The 20,036-nt window shown below is 39.5% G+C and overlaps 2 protein-coding genes across 3 annotated transcripts; one reads left to right on the top strand and one right to left on the bottom strand.

Moving 5' to 3' along the window:
- Positions 1 to 69: 69 nt before the first annotated feature.
- elac1 (elaC ribonuclease Z 1) lies at positions 70 to 4,701 on the top strand. Its single transcript, XM_038702589.1, has 5 exons — positions 70 to 364; positions 818 to 1,024; positions 1,465 to 1,523; positions 2,508 to 2,718; positions 3,337 to 4,701. The coding sequence occupies exons 1-5, from the start codon at positions 208 to 210 to the stop codon at positions 3,813 to 3,815; spliced, it is 1,113 nt and encodes a 370-aa protein (XP_038558517.1). The 5' UTR covers positions 70 to 207; the 3' UTR covers positions 3,816 to 4,701.
- Positions 4,558 to 18,208, bottom strand: mier3b (mesoderm induction early response 1, family member 3 b). Of its 2 annotated transcripts, none has more exons than XM_038702587.1 (13): positions 18,184 to 18,208; positions 17,307 to 17,331; positions 16,903 to 17,048; positions 16,285 to 16,407; positions 16,003 to 16,126; positions 14,558 to 14,631; positions 14,372 to 14,444; positions 14,080 to 14,228; positions 13,854 to 13,935; positions 8,377 to 8,471; positions 8,128 to 8,255; positions 7,833 to 7,987; positions 4,558 to 7,643 (listed from the first exon to the last, which is right to left on the bottom strand). In XM_038702587.1, the coding sequence occupies exons 1-13, from the start codon at positions 18,190 to 18,192 to the stop codon at positions 7,168 to 7,170; spliced, it is 1,659 nt and encodes a 552-aa protein (XP_038558515.1). In that variant the 5' UTR covers positions 18,193 to 18,208; the 3' UTR covers positions 4,558 to 7,167. The 2 variants fall into 2 exon arrangements, with proteins under 2 accessions (XP_038558515.1, XP_038558516.1); XM_038702588.1 differs by lacking the exon at positions 18,184 to 18,208 and adding an exon at positions 17,516 to 17,726.
- Between the last annotated feature and the right edge of the window lie 1,828 nt (positions 18,209 to 20,036).

The raw sequence follows: 20,036 nt of genomic DNA, 5'->3' as shown, positions 1-20,036 counted from the left end.
ATCGTATTATGTTAAGTGTCGTGGATTTCATTGAACCTACCACATGATTTTCATGAAGTCCGACGTGACCTGAACGCAGCAGCGTCGCTCGTGTTACGTCGTCACCGCGCGACTGTTGACAGTGAACGTGGGACTCACTTCCCTTTTGTACACAGTCTATGGTTGCAGCTGTGAACAGTTTTCACCAGTTTTCGTAACTTCTGTAGGATGGCCATGGATCTGACTTTCCTCGGGACCGGCTCGGCCTACCCGTCTCCTCACCGCGGCGCCTCGGCTCTGGTGCTGCGTACGGACGGGGAGTGCTGGCTGTTTGACTGCGGGGAGGGAACCCAGACCCAACTGATGAAGAGCCAACTCAGAGCCGGTGAGTCACACTGCAGGGCTGCCCCACCCTTTTCTTGGAAACTAAAACAACGTCTTAAAACCAACTTCGAAAAAACTTACATTTAAATGTGCCTTCCACGCTACTGAGTTTTCTCTGTAACGTCAATTCTTACCTCTCCTAAAGTGCAATATGAAGTTAAACCAAAGTCCACTTAATTTTTGGATAATTCCATAGACCTAAATTAATTTTATATCTCCATAACCACAAGTCCCTTTAAACTCTGATAATTTATTCACCACGGGCTCACAACACCATTCATTCATGGAACTCAGACAATAGCTGGCGCCGTTATTGCAAACTGAACGGTCTGAACAAACTGAACGGTCTGAATCTCTATGAAGTTTCTGTTGGCATGGCATGGCTTGACCATGACGTTTAACTCCCATTATAGCACATGTATTGTGTAATTAGTATGTCATGTTTTCTACCCAGGGCGAATCACCAAGGTCTTTATCTCCCACCTGCATGGAGATCACCTGTTTGGTCTTCCTGGTCTCCTTTGCACTGTGAGCCTCAACACCAACCCCGACCCCCAGCAGAACTTTAACTGTGTGGACATCTACGGGCCCCGGGGCCTCCGGCACTTTCTAAGGGTGACACTTGGCCTCACAGGATCACCACTGCTGTTCCCTTATGCAGGCAGGTCCAAAATGTACAACCTGAGCTCCAATGTGTCCACAGCACTACAGTCTGGAAAACACAGATCTATGAGTTGTGCTCTCGGGGAAACACTAGCTAAACAATTGTTAGATATTATTGTGAGTATGACTGCCAACTTCAGGATAGCTTGCAAATCTGCTGCCTCATGTGAATTGTGTTTGACAAAAACTTCCCACAAAGGCAAAATTAGTTATTAAAACATATAGTATATAGTTAGTTCATATATTTTCTAAGTCTGCAAACTATATATAAAATGTTGTCACTTCAGCCTACTTTATTTGCTGCATTTTATACAGCAAACGAAGAAGTAACTGCTTCCAGTCTAAGTTACTTTAATCATTCTTATCTTTGTTGCGTTGTTGTACTTAATTGAAATGTGCTCTGCTCTCTTCTCGTGTATATAATGTATGTTGCTGTAGTACATGAGCTGGAGCCCACAACTAACCAGAGTCCAGAAGAGGGGCAGCTCAGCCTGGAAGTATGTGACTGATTTTGGTGTTAATCTTGAGTGTTGATAAATTACACCTTCACTCTCTTTTTAGTGCAAAAAAATATTACACTTTCAGTAGGGCTAGACTGATGACATACCATGCCAATATTATATATTTTCATTTTGCGAATATCAGATTAATTAATTATCTGATATATTATGATGATTATTATATATTTTTAAAATATTTTATTTTTATAGTGCAATACCGGCGAGATAGATAAAGTTAGATTTTTTTGATTTGACAGTCAGCCTGTTTCCCCTGCTGTCCCCATCAGTCTTCTCCCTGTAGTCCCTCAGGCATTCATCCATCCATCATCATTTTATGGACTTGTGGGGGTGTGCGTGGATTTGGCTTCCAGGTGTAATGGGGCTTCATTGGAAATGGATATCTTTATGGCTCCCCTATGACAAATGTTGCTCTTTATTTGCCTACTGGCCTATAGTTTTGTTCAACTCAAAGAAGTGGATTCTGTTTTAACTCCACCCCAAACTACTAATTCACCCATTCAGGGGTGGTGATGGGGCAGTGGATAAGACACATGCCTTTGGTGTGAGAGACCCGGCTTCAATCCCCAACTGTGACACATCCACCATTGTGTCCCTGAGCAAGACACTTAACCCCTAGTTGCTCCAGGGGCGTGCAACCTCTGATATATATAGCAATTCTAAGTCGCTTTGGATAAATATGTATAGCTAAATGAATAAATGTTAAAGTAAAGACATTCAACAAAATGCATGTGTACCTTTCAGCATGCATTACACTAGAATTTCCTTTCTGTGAGGTTAACATGTATTCTTTATCTGCATTTTGCAATGACGATATATGTAATTTATGTCTAAATGGCTTTCATTCATTTGTTTAATGAAATGATTTCCTCAGCCCTCGAGTTGTGAGTTTTCGCCACCCGGGAACAGGAGCATGTAATCTTTAATGTTTTGTGTTCTGTGTTTCGTGTTGTGTCTCTTCAGATGACAGCGGAGCGTGGTCCTCTGCACCCACAGGAGCAGCCGGGCAGGACGATCTCCCTGGATGTCTCCAGTGACAGCTACCCCCTCTTTCAAGACAAGAAGTTTGTGGTCAAGGCCTTCAGGTTGTTTCACCGCATCCCATCCTTTGGTTTTTGCGTTCAGGAGCATGACCGACCGGGAAGGCTGAAGACTGAACTCCTGAAGGAACTGGGTAAATGCACTTTGTACTTTTTAGATTTCTATATTTCTTTATTTGGACAGGTGTAATGATAAAAGGCAGAAATGTGAAGAGAGACAGGGATAAGGATACATCCCTAATTTTCTAGTACCAGTTACATATTGTTGGTGATTCCACCACAGCACAACATATTTTATTAAGAGAACAAAGGGAATGCATATGATGTGATGGTGAATAGGCAGGTCAGAAGTGGTTTAAAAAATCTGTGATGACATGATATGGTGGAATTTTTGAAAATAAACAATTTTCCAGCAGATGAAAGTAAAAAACTAAATATCTTAATAAAAAATTAGAGAGAGAGAACAAGTTATTGCTTTAAAAAGTATAATAAATATATAAATATATATAATGAATGGAAATTAGTAGTTAAACTTCATGTATTTATTTATTCACTTACTCTTTGTTGTAATTGTTATTCTGTTAGCAAAATTGTTTATAGGTCTTGTATTTGTTGGCACGAATATGACACTAACATACACAAATTTAGTCTGATTTACACAGGGGCCACTCGTATAATAAGGTATTTCAGAAAAAAAGTGTCCTCCAGCAACTTGTGCACTATTTTGACTGTTCTCATTTTGTGCTTCCCAGGCCTGAAACCAGGGGCCCTTTATGGGCGCCTGAAAGCTGGAGAGTCTGTAACTCTGGAGAGCGGGCGTGTCATTCTGCCTAGTGAGGTGCTGGAAGAAGCCATTCCTGGGAGGAAGGTCTGCATTTTCGGGGACTGCAGCTCAGTTGTCGGGGACGGAGCAGCGAGGTTGTGCAATGGAGCGGACGTTCTGGTTCACGAGGCCACCCTCGGGAACGAGCACCGAGAGAAAGCAGTGGACCATGGACACAGTACGCCTGAAATGGCGGCGGCGGCGGCTCGGGCTTGCTGTGCGCGGAGGCTGGTGCTGTACCACTTCAGTCAGAGGTACAAACCCTGCTCCCTGCAGAAGGAGGGGGACGAGGACGATGTATCAGAGCTGAAGAGACAGGCAGTAGATGCTCTACAGGACAGTGGTATAGAAGTGACTCTGGCTGAGGATTTTCTGACTCTGACCATTCCTCTTAGAAGATCAAGGTAATGAACTACTAATTTAGTTTTCATATTGCCTGAAGTAGATCTGATTTTAAAAGGAGCAGCACTCTGTCTGCTGTGCGTGTGTATATATGGTGTAAAATGAACAATGACATTAAAAAGAATTTACTTTTAGTAAGCATGTTTTATTATTCTGGGATTTTGGAAGTTATGGATATTAAATTGAAATTGCTCCAAAATTCCCATGATTCCGAGCACTTATCACTTCTCGTCCATGTTGGCCTTGAAGTTGAGTTTGACACTTCACTTCACGACAGAACAATCTTGGCTCTAGGTCCAGCTACTTGCTTGTTCTGTCTCTCAACCGTTATTACACAGCCTTCATCAGCACGTGTGCCGTCAAGCTCAACTTTTAAGCAAACATGGACGAGACACTCAAGGGATGTTCGGAAAATTTTAACATCTACCTACGTCTCCACGACAACTGAGCAACTGCTGATGAAGACGTTTGAAAGCTCCTAAACAAGCAAGTGGACCTTGAACTGAGAAATTGGACAGCATAACAGTATTTTTATCATTACACATTCATTAGTAATTCTCCAAATGGGAGTTTACCAATGATATTGTATGAATGCTACTCGTGTCGAAGCTTTCAGTCTTTGCTGGTATTTTCTTTCAGTTTGTAATGTTAACACTCACTTGATACTAAAACCACAATCTTTCCATATGAATCAGTAAAATCTGTTTACGTTTTCTGTATGATGACAAAGAACATGCGATCATCTCCGAACCTTTTCCAGAGCTTTATTTCTGGATCTGTACACAAGGTATTAAAGTACAACAGAAAATACAAAATAATGTTTAACAAAAGAAAAAAAAAATCCTCAATGTTTATGTACAATTCTTATAAACAATAAAGATAGCTTCTTGAACATGTCTCAGTGAAGTTTTTGATTGTCTATATTTCTGGATATACATTTTTAAGTTTTGTAGGTTTTTATTCACAAAGGTGTTTGTTTTCATCAAAGGACTCTAGTTTTCTTTTTCAAAACCACAACTGCTAGAATCCCCCCCCCACCCTTTAAACTTCAAAACACAATACAAAATATAAAATAAATTTGTTTAGTGCTTCCTTGCACGCACAAGTCTCATACCAGAGATATCAATAAAATCACATTTTCGAGAGTTCACAGGGTGGTGAAAAACCTACTTCTACTACTTAATGGCCTTTACATTCTGACAGTTTTTCTGAGTCTTTGTACAAACCACAGGTGAAATAAATATCACTGCACTGCTTAGAAGAGCTTGGAGGACCTACTGCATTATGCACATTGCATTAAGAGACAAACTAGCTCTCCACATACTTAGAGCAGCAGCCATCCTTTTACCATCAAGACAAATATAGATGACGTAAAAAGACTTTTTCAAGGAAAAGAAAGAAGAGCGTCTTTTACACATGGCTGCAAGTTTCGAATGCAACACGGAGTAATCTCAATACGTCTTCAGGTAAAGCCGTTTTCAGTGGTACACTTGAGAAACTGACACAGCTGGCATGCGTGGTTTCAGCTGTGTCCTGAGGGGGGTGATGGGGGGGGGGGGGGGGGGGGGGGCATGACTTTGCAAAGAGGAAAAAAATGAATTTCAAACACCAAGTCAACCGGTAAAATGCAAAACCCAAAATATCTGTACATATCTACAAATTATTGCCTTTTGACAAGGAATCAAATTAAAACTTTTGTATCAACACAGATTCACAAGTGTAAGAGGTCAGTTTATAGACTTGTTAAAGGCTATTTGCTAATTATTTACATGAAACGCAGAAGTGAACGTCTTCTGATGCGGAGCTTGGAAACGGAATTACTTAAAACTTAATGAAGGGTTATCGGCGTGAATCCCGTCTGTACACACACACACACACACAATGGTGAATTAGTAGATAAACGGACATGACAAACATGATGTACCCCTGAAACAAACTAATTATTCATAGCACAATGCATAGATAAATTAAGTAAACACTACTACTGCATCCAATCAACTGACGATACCCCGCTAAACATTTTACAATTCACAATTATGGACTTCAGTCAAGAGAAAACTGCTTCGTTTCTGCTACTAGAATGTACACAAGGCATTCTCGAGTCAGAACAGGTTAGGCAGAGTTTGAATACAAAATGATAGTGACTTTAAATAAAGAGATAATACTGCTAGCAGGTTTAAGTGGTCTGAAAATCACGTTAACTTGATTTAGGAGCATATATTATTTTTACTACAACTAAAAGGGACATATACAGCTAAACTTGCCACAGAGTAACCATGAGTTGATAGGACTGAATAAAAGCTTGCAAAAAGGTAAAAAGTATATGCAATAAATAATAATTACTTTACGGTGCCTGATGATGTCTATGTTTGACTATTAACCCAACAAATATCTTTGCATTGCAATATTGCTGTTATGGTTTGCTTGTCTGACTGCTACCCTGATGGAAAGAAGCAGGATAAATAAAAATAACAAAATATCCAACTACAGACTCCCATTATGTTACTCTGCACAGGTGTTCATCGCCTGTTTAAAAATGTAATAGAAAAACTCTGAATTTAGGGACTATAATTTGGGTGAAAAGAAAAATTTACATTGCAAACATTCACATGTTCCAGTTTGGCAACTTTGAACAGTTTAAAAGTAAAGAAGAAGAAACTGCAGACAAGCTTCCACAGGAGAAAAAGAAAAGAAAGCCAAACTGGAAGGTCTCCAAGCTAATCTCAATGCTAGTGTTGCTCTTCATATAATGTATCTAGCGAGGTTTATGTCGGGCATAAAAATAAAAACAATTTGCACTAGCCTGGTTACTAAAATGTACCTGTAAACCAAACACTTATTTTAAAAAAAAAGTACCACTTCAAAACAACATAGATGAGCAACTAAATACTAACACTACAGGCAGAAAACTGAGCCAACTTTGGCAGCTGGAAAGAATGGCAAGAAAACATACTGTAGCTCTGAAGATGTGAGGGAGGAAAATACACAACTTTCCTACTGCAGCCTCTGGGCCCCACTGTACATGGACGTTACACATCACATCTCAAGACCGCAAAACAAAAATAAAATAAATGGCTATATAAACTCTTGAGAGAAATCAAGATTTTTAGTTCTATATGATAGACATCACTGATGTCATATTACACAAAAATGAAAACAAAAGTATATTCATATACATATATCTATATATGTCTATATATCTATATATATCTATATAGATATATCTATATATAGATATATAGATCTATATATAGATATATAGATATATATAATAGAATTTAAACAAAGATTCTCCAGTGAGTTCAGTCTTATGTACAAGTGGGATAAGGGGTTTCAAAAGGGAAGAACACGAGGAAGATCACTCTGACTGAAGTGCCGCAGTGTGCTGTGTGTGGTGCCTTGCATGTGCTCCCAGAAACCCGTTGGGCTCGCCGTTGCCAGCCAAGCTCCCAAAGTCTGTGACGGACACTGCCATTTTGGCGCCGGTGATTCGGTGGTGGTGCGTCGCTGTCCGTCGCGCTTCGAAGTCCACTTCAAGGTTACCCACAGACACGTCATTGATAAAGGAGTCAGGCAGCGCCATCTTGAGTCTCTTGGAGGGCCGCTCGCAGTCCTTGTTGACGCACACTCCTCCTAGCTGGCCCAGGTCAGAGTGGTAGAAGCCAGCGTCGAGCATGTTGAGGCAGTCGGGGTCGGCGCCATTAGAAGGGAACCCAAGTGATTCGTCGTGGTTCAAGGACCCGCGATGGAGACTTTCCAGTGGGGGAAAGCTGTAGGAGTCCAGGCAATTAACGTCTGCAGGGCTGCACACTGTGGCTACACTGTTACTCAAAGCTGCAAGGAGACAGGAAACTCAATTAACATTAAATGACTGGAAGCAATAAGAGACTCCGGTCAAGAAGCATGTGGATTGAGGGGGTCGGAAACATTAACATATCATTCATACAATACAGGTCTGATGTTAGCAAGTATTTCTATTCCTCAAGTTTTTCTGTAAATGCAGAACTTCGTCCTGTTCCTGACCTGTGAGGTCGCTGGCAGTGATGGAGTTGAGCAGGCTGAGCTGTTGGTCTGTGGTGGTCTCTAGCCTTCCTCCTCCACCTGCTCCTGAACACACAGAGGAGGAACTGTCCACTGCTAGTCCCTCTGCTTCATCCACTAGCCTGTCCATCAGGTCCCTGGATACAAACATGTTTAATTGCAAGTTTCGTCCAAATTATGTGCACACAAATCTTTTCAGAGCTCACTGTATTAAACATAAGCAGAAACACAAAAAAAGAATGCAACCAGATGTGCGGACAACTCCTCTGCCACTTACGTTACGCCAGGATAGCTGCTGTACTTTTTCTTCCCAAACCGATTCTGCTGCACAAAGAAGTCAAAGCGCTCGGACTTTTTCCACATGTAGTAAAACGCCACACATTCTGCTACTGTTCGTGTTGTGACCTGGGGGGGGGGGGGGGGGGGACAGTTATTTAAAAAGGGATGAGAAATGTTCACAGCATTGTTTGTGAGAACCTTTTCGTGCAAAAAGGGGAATCTTGTCAAATCATGAAATAAGACTCACTTTATGTTTCTGTATGAGGTGAAAATTCTTGTCATACATCTGTAGTGCGTGTTCAAAGTTCTTGCATTCCTCTTCTGACCACGGAGGTGATTTTTCTGAAATGAAACCAAAAACACATTAATACAGTTGTGTATAGGTGTATATGCTGTGTATACTGCACTTGTGCATATGGTTTTGTGACAAAGGGATTTGAGACTGTTTGTGCACAATCAAATACTCTTCACACAATGTCCGGCAATATGCCACATTCGCTCATTCATACTGGACAAAACTGGACAGCACACACAGTTTGGGATTATGCCGCAATGTTTTGTCCAGTTTGAATAAGCGAATGCGGCATAATTCCAAACTGTGTGTGCTTTCACATAGCGATTCGACTATCTGGGTTAAGTGCAATTTAATTTAGAGCGTCTGCGTAGCGCCCTTAACATACGCCGTCACCTACAGTGTAGCCAACAACGTGCACCTCCTCAAAAATGTAACTACACGTCAAGCCGATGCAGACCGTAAGCACTGTGATTGGTCAGCTGGGTAGCCTCACAATGCCTCCGAGCCGACAGGAAGTGCCCCGTGCTTTGAAGTAACTTTTACTAGCGGCCAAAACAGCGGCTGTAACACGGTGGATCAATATATTTGACCGTCACAATCCGAGCGAAATGACTCCTTTCACTATCATAGGGATGAAACGATTACTGGTTTAACAGTAAATCATGGTAAAAATCCAGACGGTTATTATTACCGTACACATTTTAATTACCATGACAACCGGGTACGGTTAACCGCGCTGTTATCATCTCACGGCAAACACTGTCCAGCGTCTCCCAGAAGCAGGCGAGCACGCGCAGAATGCAACGTGGGTTTGTTTGGGTCAGTGACAACACGGCGGAAATTTTTCAGTCACCCTGAACTGAAGCTCTCAGTGTTGCTGCTCTTGAAAAAACGCTACACGTTGTTCTGTTGCTGTGTGCGTCGTGTGTCGGCAGAGTCTATTTGTCCACTGCACATGATAACACGTTACGCAGTTTAGTCAACCAACCAGCATATCTAGAAACGCTCAAGAAAACAAGGAAGAATCCTGTGTAATTATGTCAGTTGTTGGGCTCATTACATTTACTATCACTGTCTTCTAAAGACTTGTTTTTTTTCATGTAATTGTCCACGGGGTCATTGTATTACCTATATAAAATCTTGATAATGCATACTGATGATTTTCATGTTTACAAAATGTATTATTTTTTCCAACACCAACAATCTGGTCGATCACTTCAATTATATCTGCTTGTCGTCACTCAATATTACCGCTCCTCTAAAGGTTAGGCCTACGTCTAAAGCTAGTAAGCAACCCTGGATAAATGACAGCATTCGCAGTCTAAAAAAGGAATGCAGGAAAGCAGAGCGCAGGTGGAAAAAATCCAGTCTCCAAGTCCATTACCTCAGTCTGAAGGATTTATTAATTAACTACAATAACTTGGTTAAGGATGCGAGAACACACTATTTTTCTGAACTCATCAGTACACATAAACACAATCCCAAGACTGTGGATCAACTGGTAAACCCAACCCCTCCTTGTGCCTCAGCTGGAAGTAATGATGACTGAATTGTTTTTATCTTATTTTACCAATAATGTGGTGTCAATCAGAGCCTCTATTACCCCCGTGGCCTCTTACTCAGAGGTTCCTCACCAGCAACAAGAGAGTTTTAACCAGTTTTATCCCATCGACTTGTCTGAGCTTTTAAAAACAGTATCACAAATGAGAGTGTCCTCCAGCCCACTTGATGTAATACCTACAAAGTTTTTACTGAAAGTAATGGATTCTGTTGGGCCCCATTTGATCTCTGTTTTTAACAGCTCCCTATCTACTGGTTGTGTCCCTGATTACTTTAAAACGGCTTGCGTGAACCCACTTTTAAAGAAACCTGGTTTAGATCCCTCCCTCCCACAAAATTTTAGACCAATTTCAAAACTGCTTTTTTAAGATTCTAGAAAGAATTGTGTCCAAACAGCTGCTCACTGTACTGGAAAATATTATATATTTGAAAAGTTTCAGTCTGGTTTCAGGAAGTACCACAGCACTGAGACTGCCCTACTTAAAGTCACCAATGACCTTTTAATGTCTGCTGATGAAGGCATGTGCTCAGTCCTGGTACTCCTGGACCTTAGCGCTGCTTTTGACACCATTGATCACAACATCATGTTAGACAGACTGAGGCACTGGGTGGGGATCTCTGGTACTGCCCTAGAATGGTTTTCATCCTACCTGTCAAATAGAAAGTTTTGCGTGTCTGTGAACAACTATGTCTCCTCGTTCTGTCCAGTTAAATATGGTGTGCCTCAGGGGTCGGTCTTAGGACCCATTTTGTTTTCCTTGTATCTGCTTCCCCTTGGACATATTATCCATAAACATGGCATTTCTTTTCATATTTATGCTGATGACACACAAATGTACTTGCCCGTCAGATCCACAGACCCTGGAATGCTGAGTTCACTTACCGACTGCCTTTGTGAAGTTAAAAAATGGATGTCAAATAATTTCCTCCAGCTTAACTCAGACAAAACAGAAATCCTGGTCATCGGGTCCCAGTAAATCACATTAAGCCTGTTGCAAAGAAACTTGGTGTCTGGTTTGACCGTAATTTAAATTTCGAGCAGCACACCACAAAGCTTGTTCAATCATGTTTTTATCAACTTAGAAATCTAGCAAAAATTCGATCTGTTAACTTTTAAGTGAGACCATTTTACACGCCTTCATCTCATCACGCCTGGATTATTGCAACAGCCTTTTCACTTGTTTAACCCAAAAATCTATTGATCGACTCCAGACTGTCCAGAACTCAGCTGCCAGGCTTTTAACCAGAACAAAGAAATATGACCACATTACTCCTATTTTAGCTTCATTACACTGGCTCCCAGTATAGAATTGACTTTAAAATTCTATTGATTACTTTTAAAGCTCTTCATGGCCTCTCGCCTTGTTATATTTCTGACCTTTTAGTCCCATACGCACCAGCACGTACCTTGAGATATGAATTTTTCCATACCGTTTCATCCCTACACTATCAGAATGTGATCCATAAATCAAGCTTAAGACCGTGAAAAAAAAGGAAAAAATAAGGGGGGAAAAGGCCGTGACTTGTAACAACAGGCGTTGGATTGGTTTGTCATTTGTTGGATTGTGTATGACAGTGGTTCCTGAACTTTTTCTCCTCCCTGAGTTTATTAAGTGCAAAAATATTAGAAACACCATTTTGGGACAGAAATGATTTGATGAAATCGATTAATAAAATGCTTCGAGAGATATGATGCTTCGTTTAATCCAATTAAAAACTCCACAATACAAACTTACGTTCCTTCTCGGCTGCTACGCTCCTCCAACGAACGCCGCCTGGCTCTGCCATCCCTTCACACAAAGCAATCCCAGTCCCGGCTATTCTCATCTGTGACACCACGATGGTGGAACGAGCTACCACACGCCATCAGAGCAGGAGTGTCCCTCTCTAACTTCAAGAAGCTCTTGAAAACTCATCTCTTCCGAGAACACTTCCTCTTATAACACCTCTAACCCCTAACATGCACTTCCTGTGCTCTTCTTTTTCTATCCCCTACAATGATCATGTATAGATTGCACTTTTTGTTAACTCTTACTTCCTTCCCTAGGTATCTACCCCATTGATGTGATATGTACTGTGAGCTCTTACTAGTATTTATTGCTGCTCTTACTAGTATGTTTTGTCAGTTGTAGATCTGTATTTGATGCTCTGTTGATGCTTGTATGTTGTTCCTCAAATGTAAGTCGCTTTGGATAAAAGCGTCTGCCAAATGAGTAAATTAAATTAACTATAGTGTTTCGCAGGTACATTTATTACAGTCGCACATCGCGCTTACGCTGTGAACAACGTGATTATGATGGCGCTGTTTGCAAAGTGGAGGAAGAGAGAGAAAATAGCGAGGGACAAAGAAGAAGTGTCCAAAGTATGGGATTATTTCAAGCTGTCCGTCAACCGTAAAACGAAACACGATGGCACCTTATCAGAAAGCAGCCAGTGTTCTGCTAGCGGACCACAGACAAGGTAACAGTAACAGCAACTTTAGCATTTAACTGAAATTGTGATTGATTGTTGAGTTGAAGGGTTGTATGATCAATCCCTATATTCACTGCGGATATTTTTTTCTCCCTTGTTAATAAATTGATTATAAGTACACTTTTGCACATGTTCACAATAAAGCTTGCAATGCAGTGTGTGCGTGCATCCCGGCGTTTCATCCACATTCATAAACCTATGGATGCTTATTTCCATTTCCCTTAAGAAATTCACAGGAATCCAATCACATGTTTACTGATGGCTTTTTCAGAGGTGTTTCAAGCAAGCCCGAGACTCTTTTGAATGTCATTAACAACTTTTCTAAGTAAAATATTTCAATAAACTCCACATAAAGCATTATTGCAAAAAACGTTCTCACGCTTTTATTTTGGAGGCATAATCACTTAAGAGGAAGTGATTGTGTGAGTAACTCTTGCTCTCATGTCTGAGATCTATTTCAGCACCAGCCGCTATCAATTTATTTATTTTTCTGCTATCAAAGCAATCTGACCGCAGGCGAGATATTATTGCTGGCGGGCCAGTTTTGGCCCACGGGCTGCCTATTGCTGACTACTGCTGTAGAGGAAAATGTTGGGGGGGGCTGATTCACCAATAGTGAACAGCGGTAAAATGTCAAACACTGAGCTACGACAGAGTGAAACCTCTTACCACATCAAAGGAGAGAGAACATCATCAGACTATTACAAATTACTGTGGGATTGTTAAAATGAGGATTATATTTGCCTCCTCTCGGATGGGATATTAATACTGATGTAAAAACTACACCAACTCTGATGTTACAGTTTAGACTGCATTCATATTGCCATGGACCAATTATTTTCCTTCCATGGGTGCTTTAATAATATGTTATTTAATAAAGAATGTGTAATTAAAATGTTTTCTACTTCAACCAAAAAGGTTATCGTATTTACTCCATCTGCCGGCTCATTAACGGCTAACAAGTCTTGAATACTAATAGCTGGACGGGCACAATGTTTGCTGTGGACGTTCACCATGTAACACAAGGAAAATACTCATTATGGAAAAAAATCCATACGCGTAATGTAGCTATGCACCTACACACTACACTGTTAACAGTCAAGATAATTTGTAACTGGGTAGATAATTAGACCTAGTCGGAGGGCTTTACTTTGTAGAGTAATTCTATGTTTGCAAGACCTTTGGAGAAAACCTTTCAGCAATGCAATGCACATGCGTTGCCAACAACCACAGCACCCTTGAAAACGTACTTTACGCAGTGACTATGGACAGACAAAAAATGTACAATACATTTACAATAATACCAGAGAATCTTATTGGGCAATTTTAACTTGTCATTTATCAAATTTGTCAATTTTTCCTACTGCAGGCATGTAGAACCTTTTTCCTTTGCTTACCTTTTGAGGACTTTACACGGTTGCAGTATCTCTCTAGTGCTTCACGGGTGTTGTAGTTGCACTTGACAAGCTCACACAAAGCCTATGTGGAAAGGGAATGAGAAGAGTGGTCAAGACTGGACTAAAGGTGTTTCTAAAGGTACATGTGTACCCTGCTCATCACTGTGTTACAATGAAAGGACTAAAGCTTAACATGAAAGGATCGATAAATAAAGACATGACTGACCTGCTCATTGTCTCGGACATGCATCCCTGGTTTGTCACATCCTGTCTTCTCATCCGTTGTCCGTGACAACACCTCAGACAGGAAACTTCTAACCTTGTTTTCTGGCAATGTACCTGGGCTCCATAATAACTCGTCTTCCTCTTCATATACTGCACAACAAAGTACATTACAGTAAGATTAGTCACCTAGTGTGTATTATCTTGTCTTTATTGAATGCATAGAAACATTGTAAGCAACCACTGAAATGAACATGTCAGGCATTTGGTGCTGAAAACACGATAGCAACAATCACCTCTCTCTCCATCTTTGTAGTGACAGAGGCAAGAAGGAACCTCTGCTTGGTACTGTGTTCCTACCATTATTTCCTATGATACAAAAGAGAATACAGGACATGTTTAGTAAACTAGGGCCGATTCAACTTCAAACATGAAGGAACATTACTCTCTTAACATGTTTCAAAATAAAATGTGTCATTTACCTTTCTGGAGTCCTCTGGGCTTGGGCCATCTTCGTCACACTCTGACTCTTTATCACCATCGGAGATAGCGTTGGCTGATAAAATAATAAACCAACACATAAATATCCTGACATGAGTTCTTCAACCAAACTGTTTTGGTACTATAATAGGTAATCAAATCTCCCCCAACATACTTCAATTATAGCCTATACACCTACATCTCTTGTAGGGATGGGGATCGAGACCTGGTTCTAAAAGGAAAAATTTCTCAAAACCCTGAAAATCAATAAGGTCCAAGCTGGTCGATACTGCTATCCAGACTAGCGGGTCGTACAATGTAACGTTATGTCTCGAGCGTCAAATCTGATTTAACTTGAAACGCAATGGATAAGAAAACTAATGTTTCTAATGATGGCACCGAAACGCGAAAATATTAAATGGGCCCACTAGCTTGGTAGTTAGCCAAATGTTAAAAACAAGCTAAATAGAAAGCCGTCTGTAGCATAGACTGATCTGTAGTCTTAAAATCTGGCACATTGTTAAAAACTGAGACAAACCAGCCGCTCCTCCTTCGACCAGGTAAAGTTACCTGCAGGCAGTGAATAACAGCTAACACGAAGAAGAGGAGGAAGGTCTGACTGTTTTTTATTCTTTCTAAACGTCCCTCAGTATTGTGATGTCAGATGTTGAGTTTATATATAGTGACTTTGCTGTTGTAAACATTAATGTTGCTGCTCTAGAAACAACATTTAGCTGTATTTAAAATAGTAAATTCTAATCCTATAATTAATTTTTTTTTTTTTAAAGCAGGCAATATGCACACTTCAATATATGTATTTATCGCAAGTCATATGTCATCTCAATATATAACAATGTTATCGCACATTGCACAATATTTTACTCATACCACGCAAGCCTACCTCATGGCCGTTGGGTCTGGTCTAACCAATAACCGTCACCAAATAATAGTGAAGTTTCAATAGTGGTATCGATAAAGAATCGGATCATTAAGCAGTCTCTATTAGGTTATCAATATCAATAAAAATTAACGATCCTCAACTCTAATCTCTTGGAAAGCTCAAAGTATGCATACGGAACTACTTCAACACCTGGCCATATTGTACAACATACTGTATGTCAGAGCGCTGAAATGACTAATCCATTTATGAAATTGACATAAAATAAATCACAAACAATTAGTATAAATTTATTAAAAGAGTTATTTATTATTTTATTTATTTATATTAAATCACTGTTAATTTAACATTTTGGTTTTTGGGCGGAAAAATCAATAATTTAACACATTGCATTGGGTTCCGGGAAGTTGTGATGGGCATTTACAATTTTACATTTTATAGACTAAATGATCAACCCAAAAATAATTTACTTAATTGCATATTAAGTTTTTATTCTGCAAAGCCACAGATAAGTACTTTTTTTTTAAGAAGGTGTAATCGGTCACTTACATCTAAGTGTTCTTGGGAAGAAATCGGTAGCCTCATGGGAGGTTACTGAGGGGGTCAGATCATCAGCTGAAGACTGGGTCTCTTCCTCATAGTCACCAGACAGCAGGTCTTTGGCTATTTCCTCCTAGGGAGAAACAATAATCTCCATTATAAACTGGGGCAGACAAAAGGTAATCAACAGAATATCTTACACCTTGAAGATAAATACATTTACTTCTAATTATTTTTCCAAAATATATTTATTGACTATACATCAATCACCACATAACAACAATTATTTACCTTGTCCAAAGTCATGTCAGGCAGCTCATCAGTCAGGTCTCCAGAGGAGCTGTCTATACTAGAGCCTGCTGAAGCCTCATAGCGATAGATGGCCAATAGTTCCTCCAAAGGCATGTTCCCCTCCTGGTAGAACAACAACAACAACAACAAAAAAGGCAAACTTAGCACTTCATACATTAAGTAAAGCAATTATGCATTTTCCCTGTACTATCCAAATTAAAACAAAACATTCATATTGTATGTGTGTTTTTTTAGCAAAACAGACAATTCTTTAAAAAAAAGATATAAACTGTCACACAAGAGTTCAAAGCCTATTTGTGAATGTAAGAATGATACAATAATTATTTATCACCAATAGAAAATGTATGCATTAAACTAACAAAATATAATGTTGTGAATCAGACAGCTTCCCCTTATCATCATAACGGTCACATCAGCAACTGTCAGTGTTACAATACTAATACTTTTCAAGTGACAACACTGTCAATAGGTGCAACCCTCTGGTTTCCACATCAATGATACATGCAAATGCAGATTAGACCATTTAAAAATCACTGAAATCCTTAGATTTACACAGGGAAATCTTGTTTTAGGCATTTTGTGCATTTAATAGTTTACCTTTTCCAGATCTGCAATCTCAGAGCGAAAATTCCTCCCTCCATCCAGAGATTCTTCCTCCTCCAGAGTCCTCTCATCATCATACTCATGAACTAACATTTCTGCAGTTGGGTCAAAGTCATGGTCCTCTGATGATAATGAGCCAACTGAGAGAGAGAGCGTGAGGGAAATAATGGTTAATATGTCAGTCTCGTCATACAAATTAGCTTTTTTTTTACTCTGCAATTAGAGATTCATACCTTAAAATATACATTTATATTTTTACTATACTGCAAGAAGCCCTTTTCTCTTAAAAGTATATAATTTAATCTTGATATGTATGACATATTTTAACACATAGATTAATTTAATTACATCACAAACTGTAGATACTAATACTCAATTTAGGAGGGAAGTTTTCTTACCTGGACTTGAACTCCCTAGGGAAGCCTGCAAAAGAATAAAACCAGAGCATACATGAGTGAAATATTGGAGACATGGGTTCATCTAACGTTAGCATGCTAGCGCTTTCACCTTAAATATTCAAATCAGTAAGAAAAAAGGCCTTTAATGGTCTATATGACGACCACCGAAAACAGTTGGATAGAAAAGCTGCTTTTACCGCTAATGTTACCTGAAATATGTGGCTAATGCAATGTTAGCCGCGGATGGTACGCTACACACTGAGGACAACTGTGGGCAAAAAGTAGTTTTAAACCCTGAAATTAATATTATTCCTTTCATAAAACGCGATCGAAGTAAAAGTAGGGAAATATATCAAGGACTGTACGATTTACGAAGTATCGGCTTCTATAAAACATTTAGCCAACCAGCAAGCTAACCCCAAAGCTTAACGTTAATGTTAACGTTATGCACCGAAAAATGTAAACACTAATTTCGTTTGCGCGGTACTGCAATCGATTGAACTGGATCATCTTTACAACATAGATGCCGCTAATCAAGTCTAAATATGAAAAATATATTTCCATTCATAACAAACGATATAATCTCTTATTTCCTTTAACCAGCAAGCTAACGTTAAATTTACGTATCAATTTACACAGCCGCTACACCAAAGCAGCTGAGAGAGCGAAGGCGCAGCGGCCTTGTAGTGAAGGATGAGTCCAGACATTCAAGCATATTTTAGAGGAATTAAAATGACAATTATGACATGAAACACGCTATACAGAAGGCAAAAACAATTGTTTCTTCAATCGATAACATAAAAATGAAAAATACAACACACATAATTTACAAATGTCGATTTAAGTTCGATTGCTTCTCCCCTGTTTTCCCTCTTACCTCCGCCATATTGGTACCTTTAGCTAATGGGCTCATTCTAGCACAGTACCCGGATCAGCGGTCTGAGCCAATCAGCGATCCAGGTGACCGGTCGAGTCGTGACGACGTTCAAACCAACCACAGATCACACTAACGGTAATCATTTCTAAACAGTAAAATGTACGGTATGAAAATATAAGAAATAAAAATGTAACATATCAAATCAACAATAGGCCTACATAGCCAATGTAAATCAACTACAGGCGTTGAGCATGTAATACCTCACACAATGACATTTTACCAGAACATTCCTAGAATGTTCTCGGAATTCCTGTTCTCCTCGGTAACGTTTTATCATATGTCAGCTTTGGCATAAAATCTGTTGTCTTTTTTTTTTAAAAACAATATATTTATTGATTTTTCTGCTTTAACAAAGGATTTAGTATAAAAGCATTACACAGTTAACCAGCAACAAAGCACACAAAAACCAAAAAGACAGCAATAATCACTTCAGAAGTCAAACATTGCCTCCCATTCCTTATATAAATAATGCGCATATATATATATATATAAATACATACATACTTATAAGGAGATAAATCCTCTTAAGATGGAACAGAAGAGATGCTAGGCACGCACACACAAAACAAAACAACAATAAATACAAATAAAAAAATAAAATATAAATGCCTTTCACAGTAGTCTGAGCCATTAGGATAGATTTGATGGAATAAGTAATAATTGGGACAACTTTCTGATGACCCACAGCGTCATAAGACAGTCCAGTAAATCTTGCCTGCACCTCAAGCCAAGAAAATACATCCAACCAGAGTCCCATTAATTAGCCAATATGTCACCCACCGCACTTCGCTCAATAAAATCCAAAAACGGTCCCCAAACCTTTTCAAAAGTGTTTTGTTTACCCCTAACCATGTATGTAATATTTTCCATTGTTATGCAGGAAGACATCTCTCTCAGCCAATGAGCAATGCTCGGCCTGTTCATACTTTTCCAGGCGAGAGCTATTAAGCATTTGCTTGCAATAAGCACATATCTATAAGTGTTAGTACCTGATTATTCAAATGTAGGTTGGTTGGGTACAACCCCAAAATAAACACTTTGGGATGGAAAGGTAGCTTCACTGATACCATTTGGAATATCACCTCCTTCCAAAATTCTTTAATTTTTCCACAGTTCCACAGACAATGAAACAGGGTCCCTTTAGAATGATTACACTTGTAGCATGTGTCTGGAATAGTGTTATTAAATAAATTTAACTTAGCAGGGGCTACATATGTTCGCATTAACCAATTGTAGCTTCAGCCGAGTATTCAGTCTGAGCCTGAGCCTTGGTACAAATACTACTCCATTTGTCCAAGGAAATGTATTCCTGAACATCATCTCTCCAGGAATTCAGTTTGTTCACAGACAATTCAGTAGAGCTAGACTCAAGCATATTGTAAATAGCTGAAATTCTGGCCTTATCATTACATTGGGTGGAAATCAAATTTTCTAAGATGGACAAAGGGGTTAGTGCCAGATTTTGGTTCTGGGAAGCAGAAAGAAAGCTCCTCAACTGTAAATATTAAAAAAATGTTTGCTAGGAATATCATATTTTGCTGTGAGTTCTTCAAATGACATAAGAATGCTTTCTCTATACAAATCGTGAACTTTTCTTAGACCCTTATTGGCCCATATTTGGAAACCCGGATCATTTTTCCCAGGAGCAAAGTTTTGGTTGCCCCAGATAGGGCTGAAGCATGATAAGGAATGCTTTTCACCAAGACATTTCCGCACTTCGTACCTAACCTTGAACGTATTGAGAACAAAGGGATTATTTGTTTGCTTTTTGAGTTTTTTAACATCAGCCGAGT

The sequence above is a fragment of the Micropterus salmoides genome, unplaced genomic scaffold (genome assembly GCF_014851395.1).
Source record: "Micropterus salmoides isolate LMB-PRFRI ecotype aquatic unplaced genomic scaffold, ASM1485139v1 Ms_hic_scaffold_7, whole genome shotgun sequence".
NCBI lineage: Eukaryota > Metazoa > Chordata > Actinopteri > Centrarchiformes > Centrarchidae > Micropterus > Micropterus salmoides.
The sequence above is the reverse complement of the archived record's forward strand: the minus strand, read 5'-3'. Positions and strand labels throughout refer to the sequence as shown.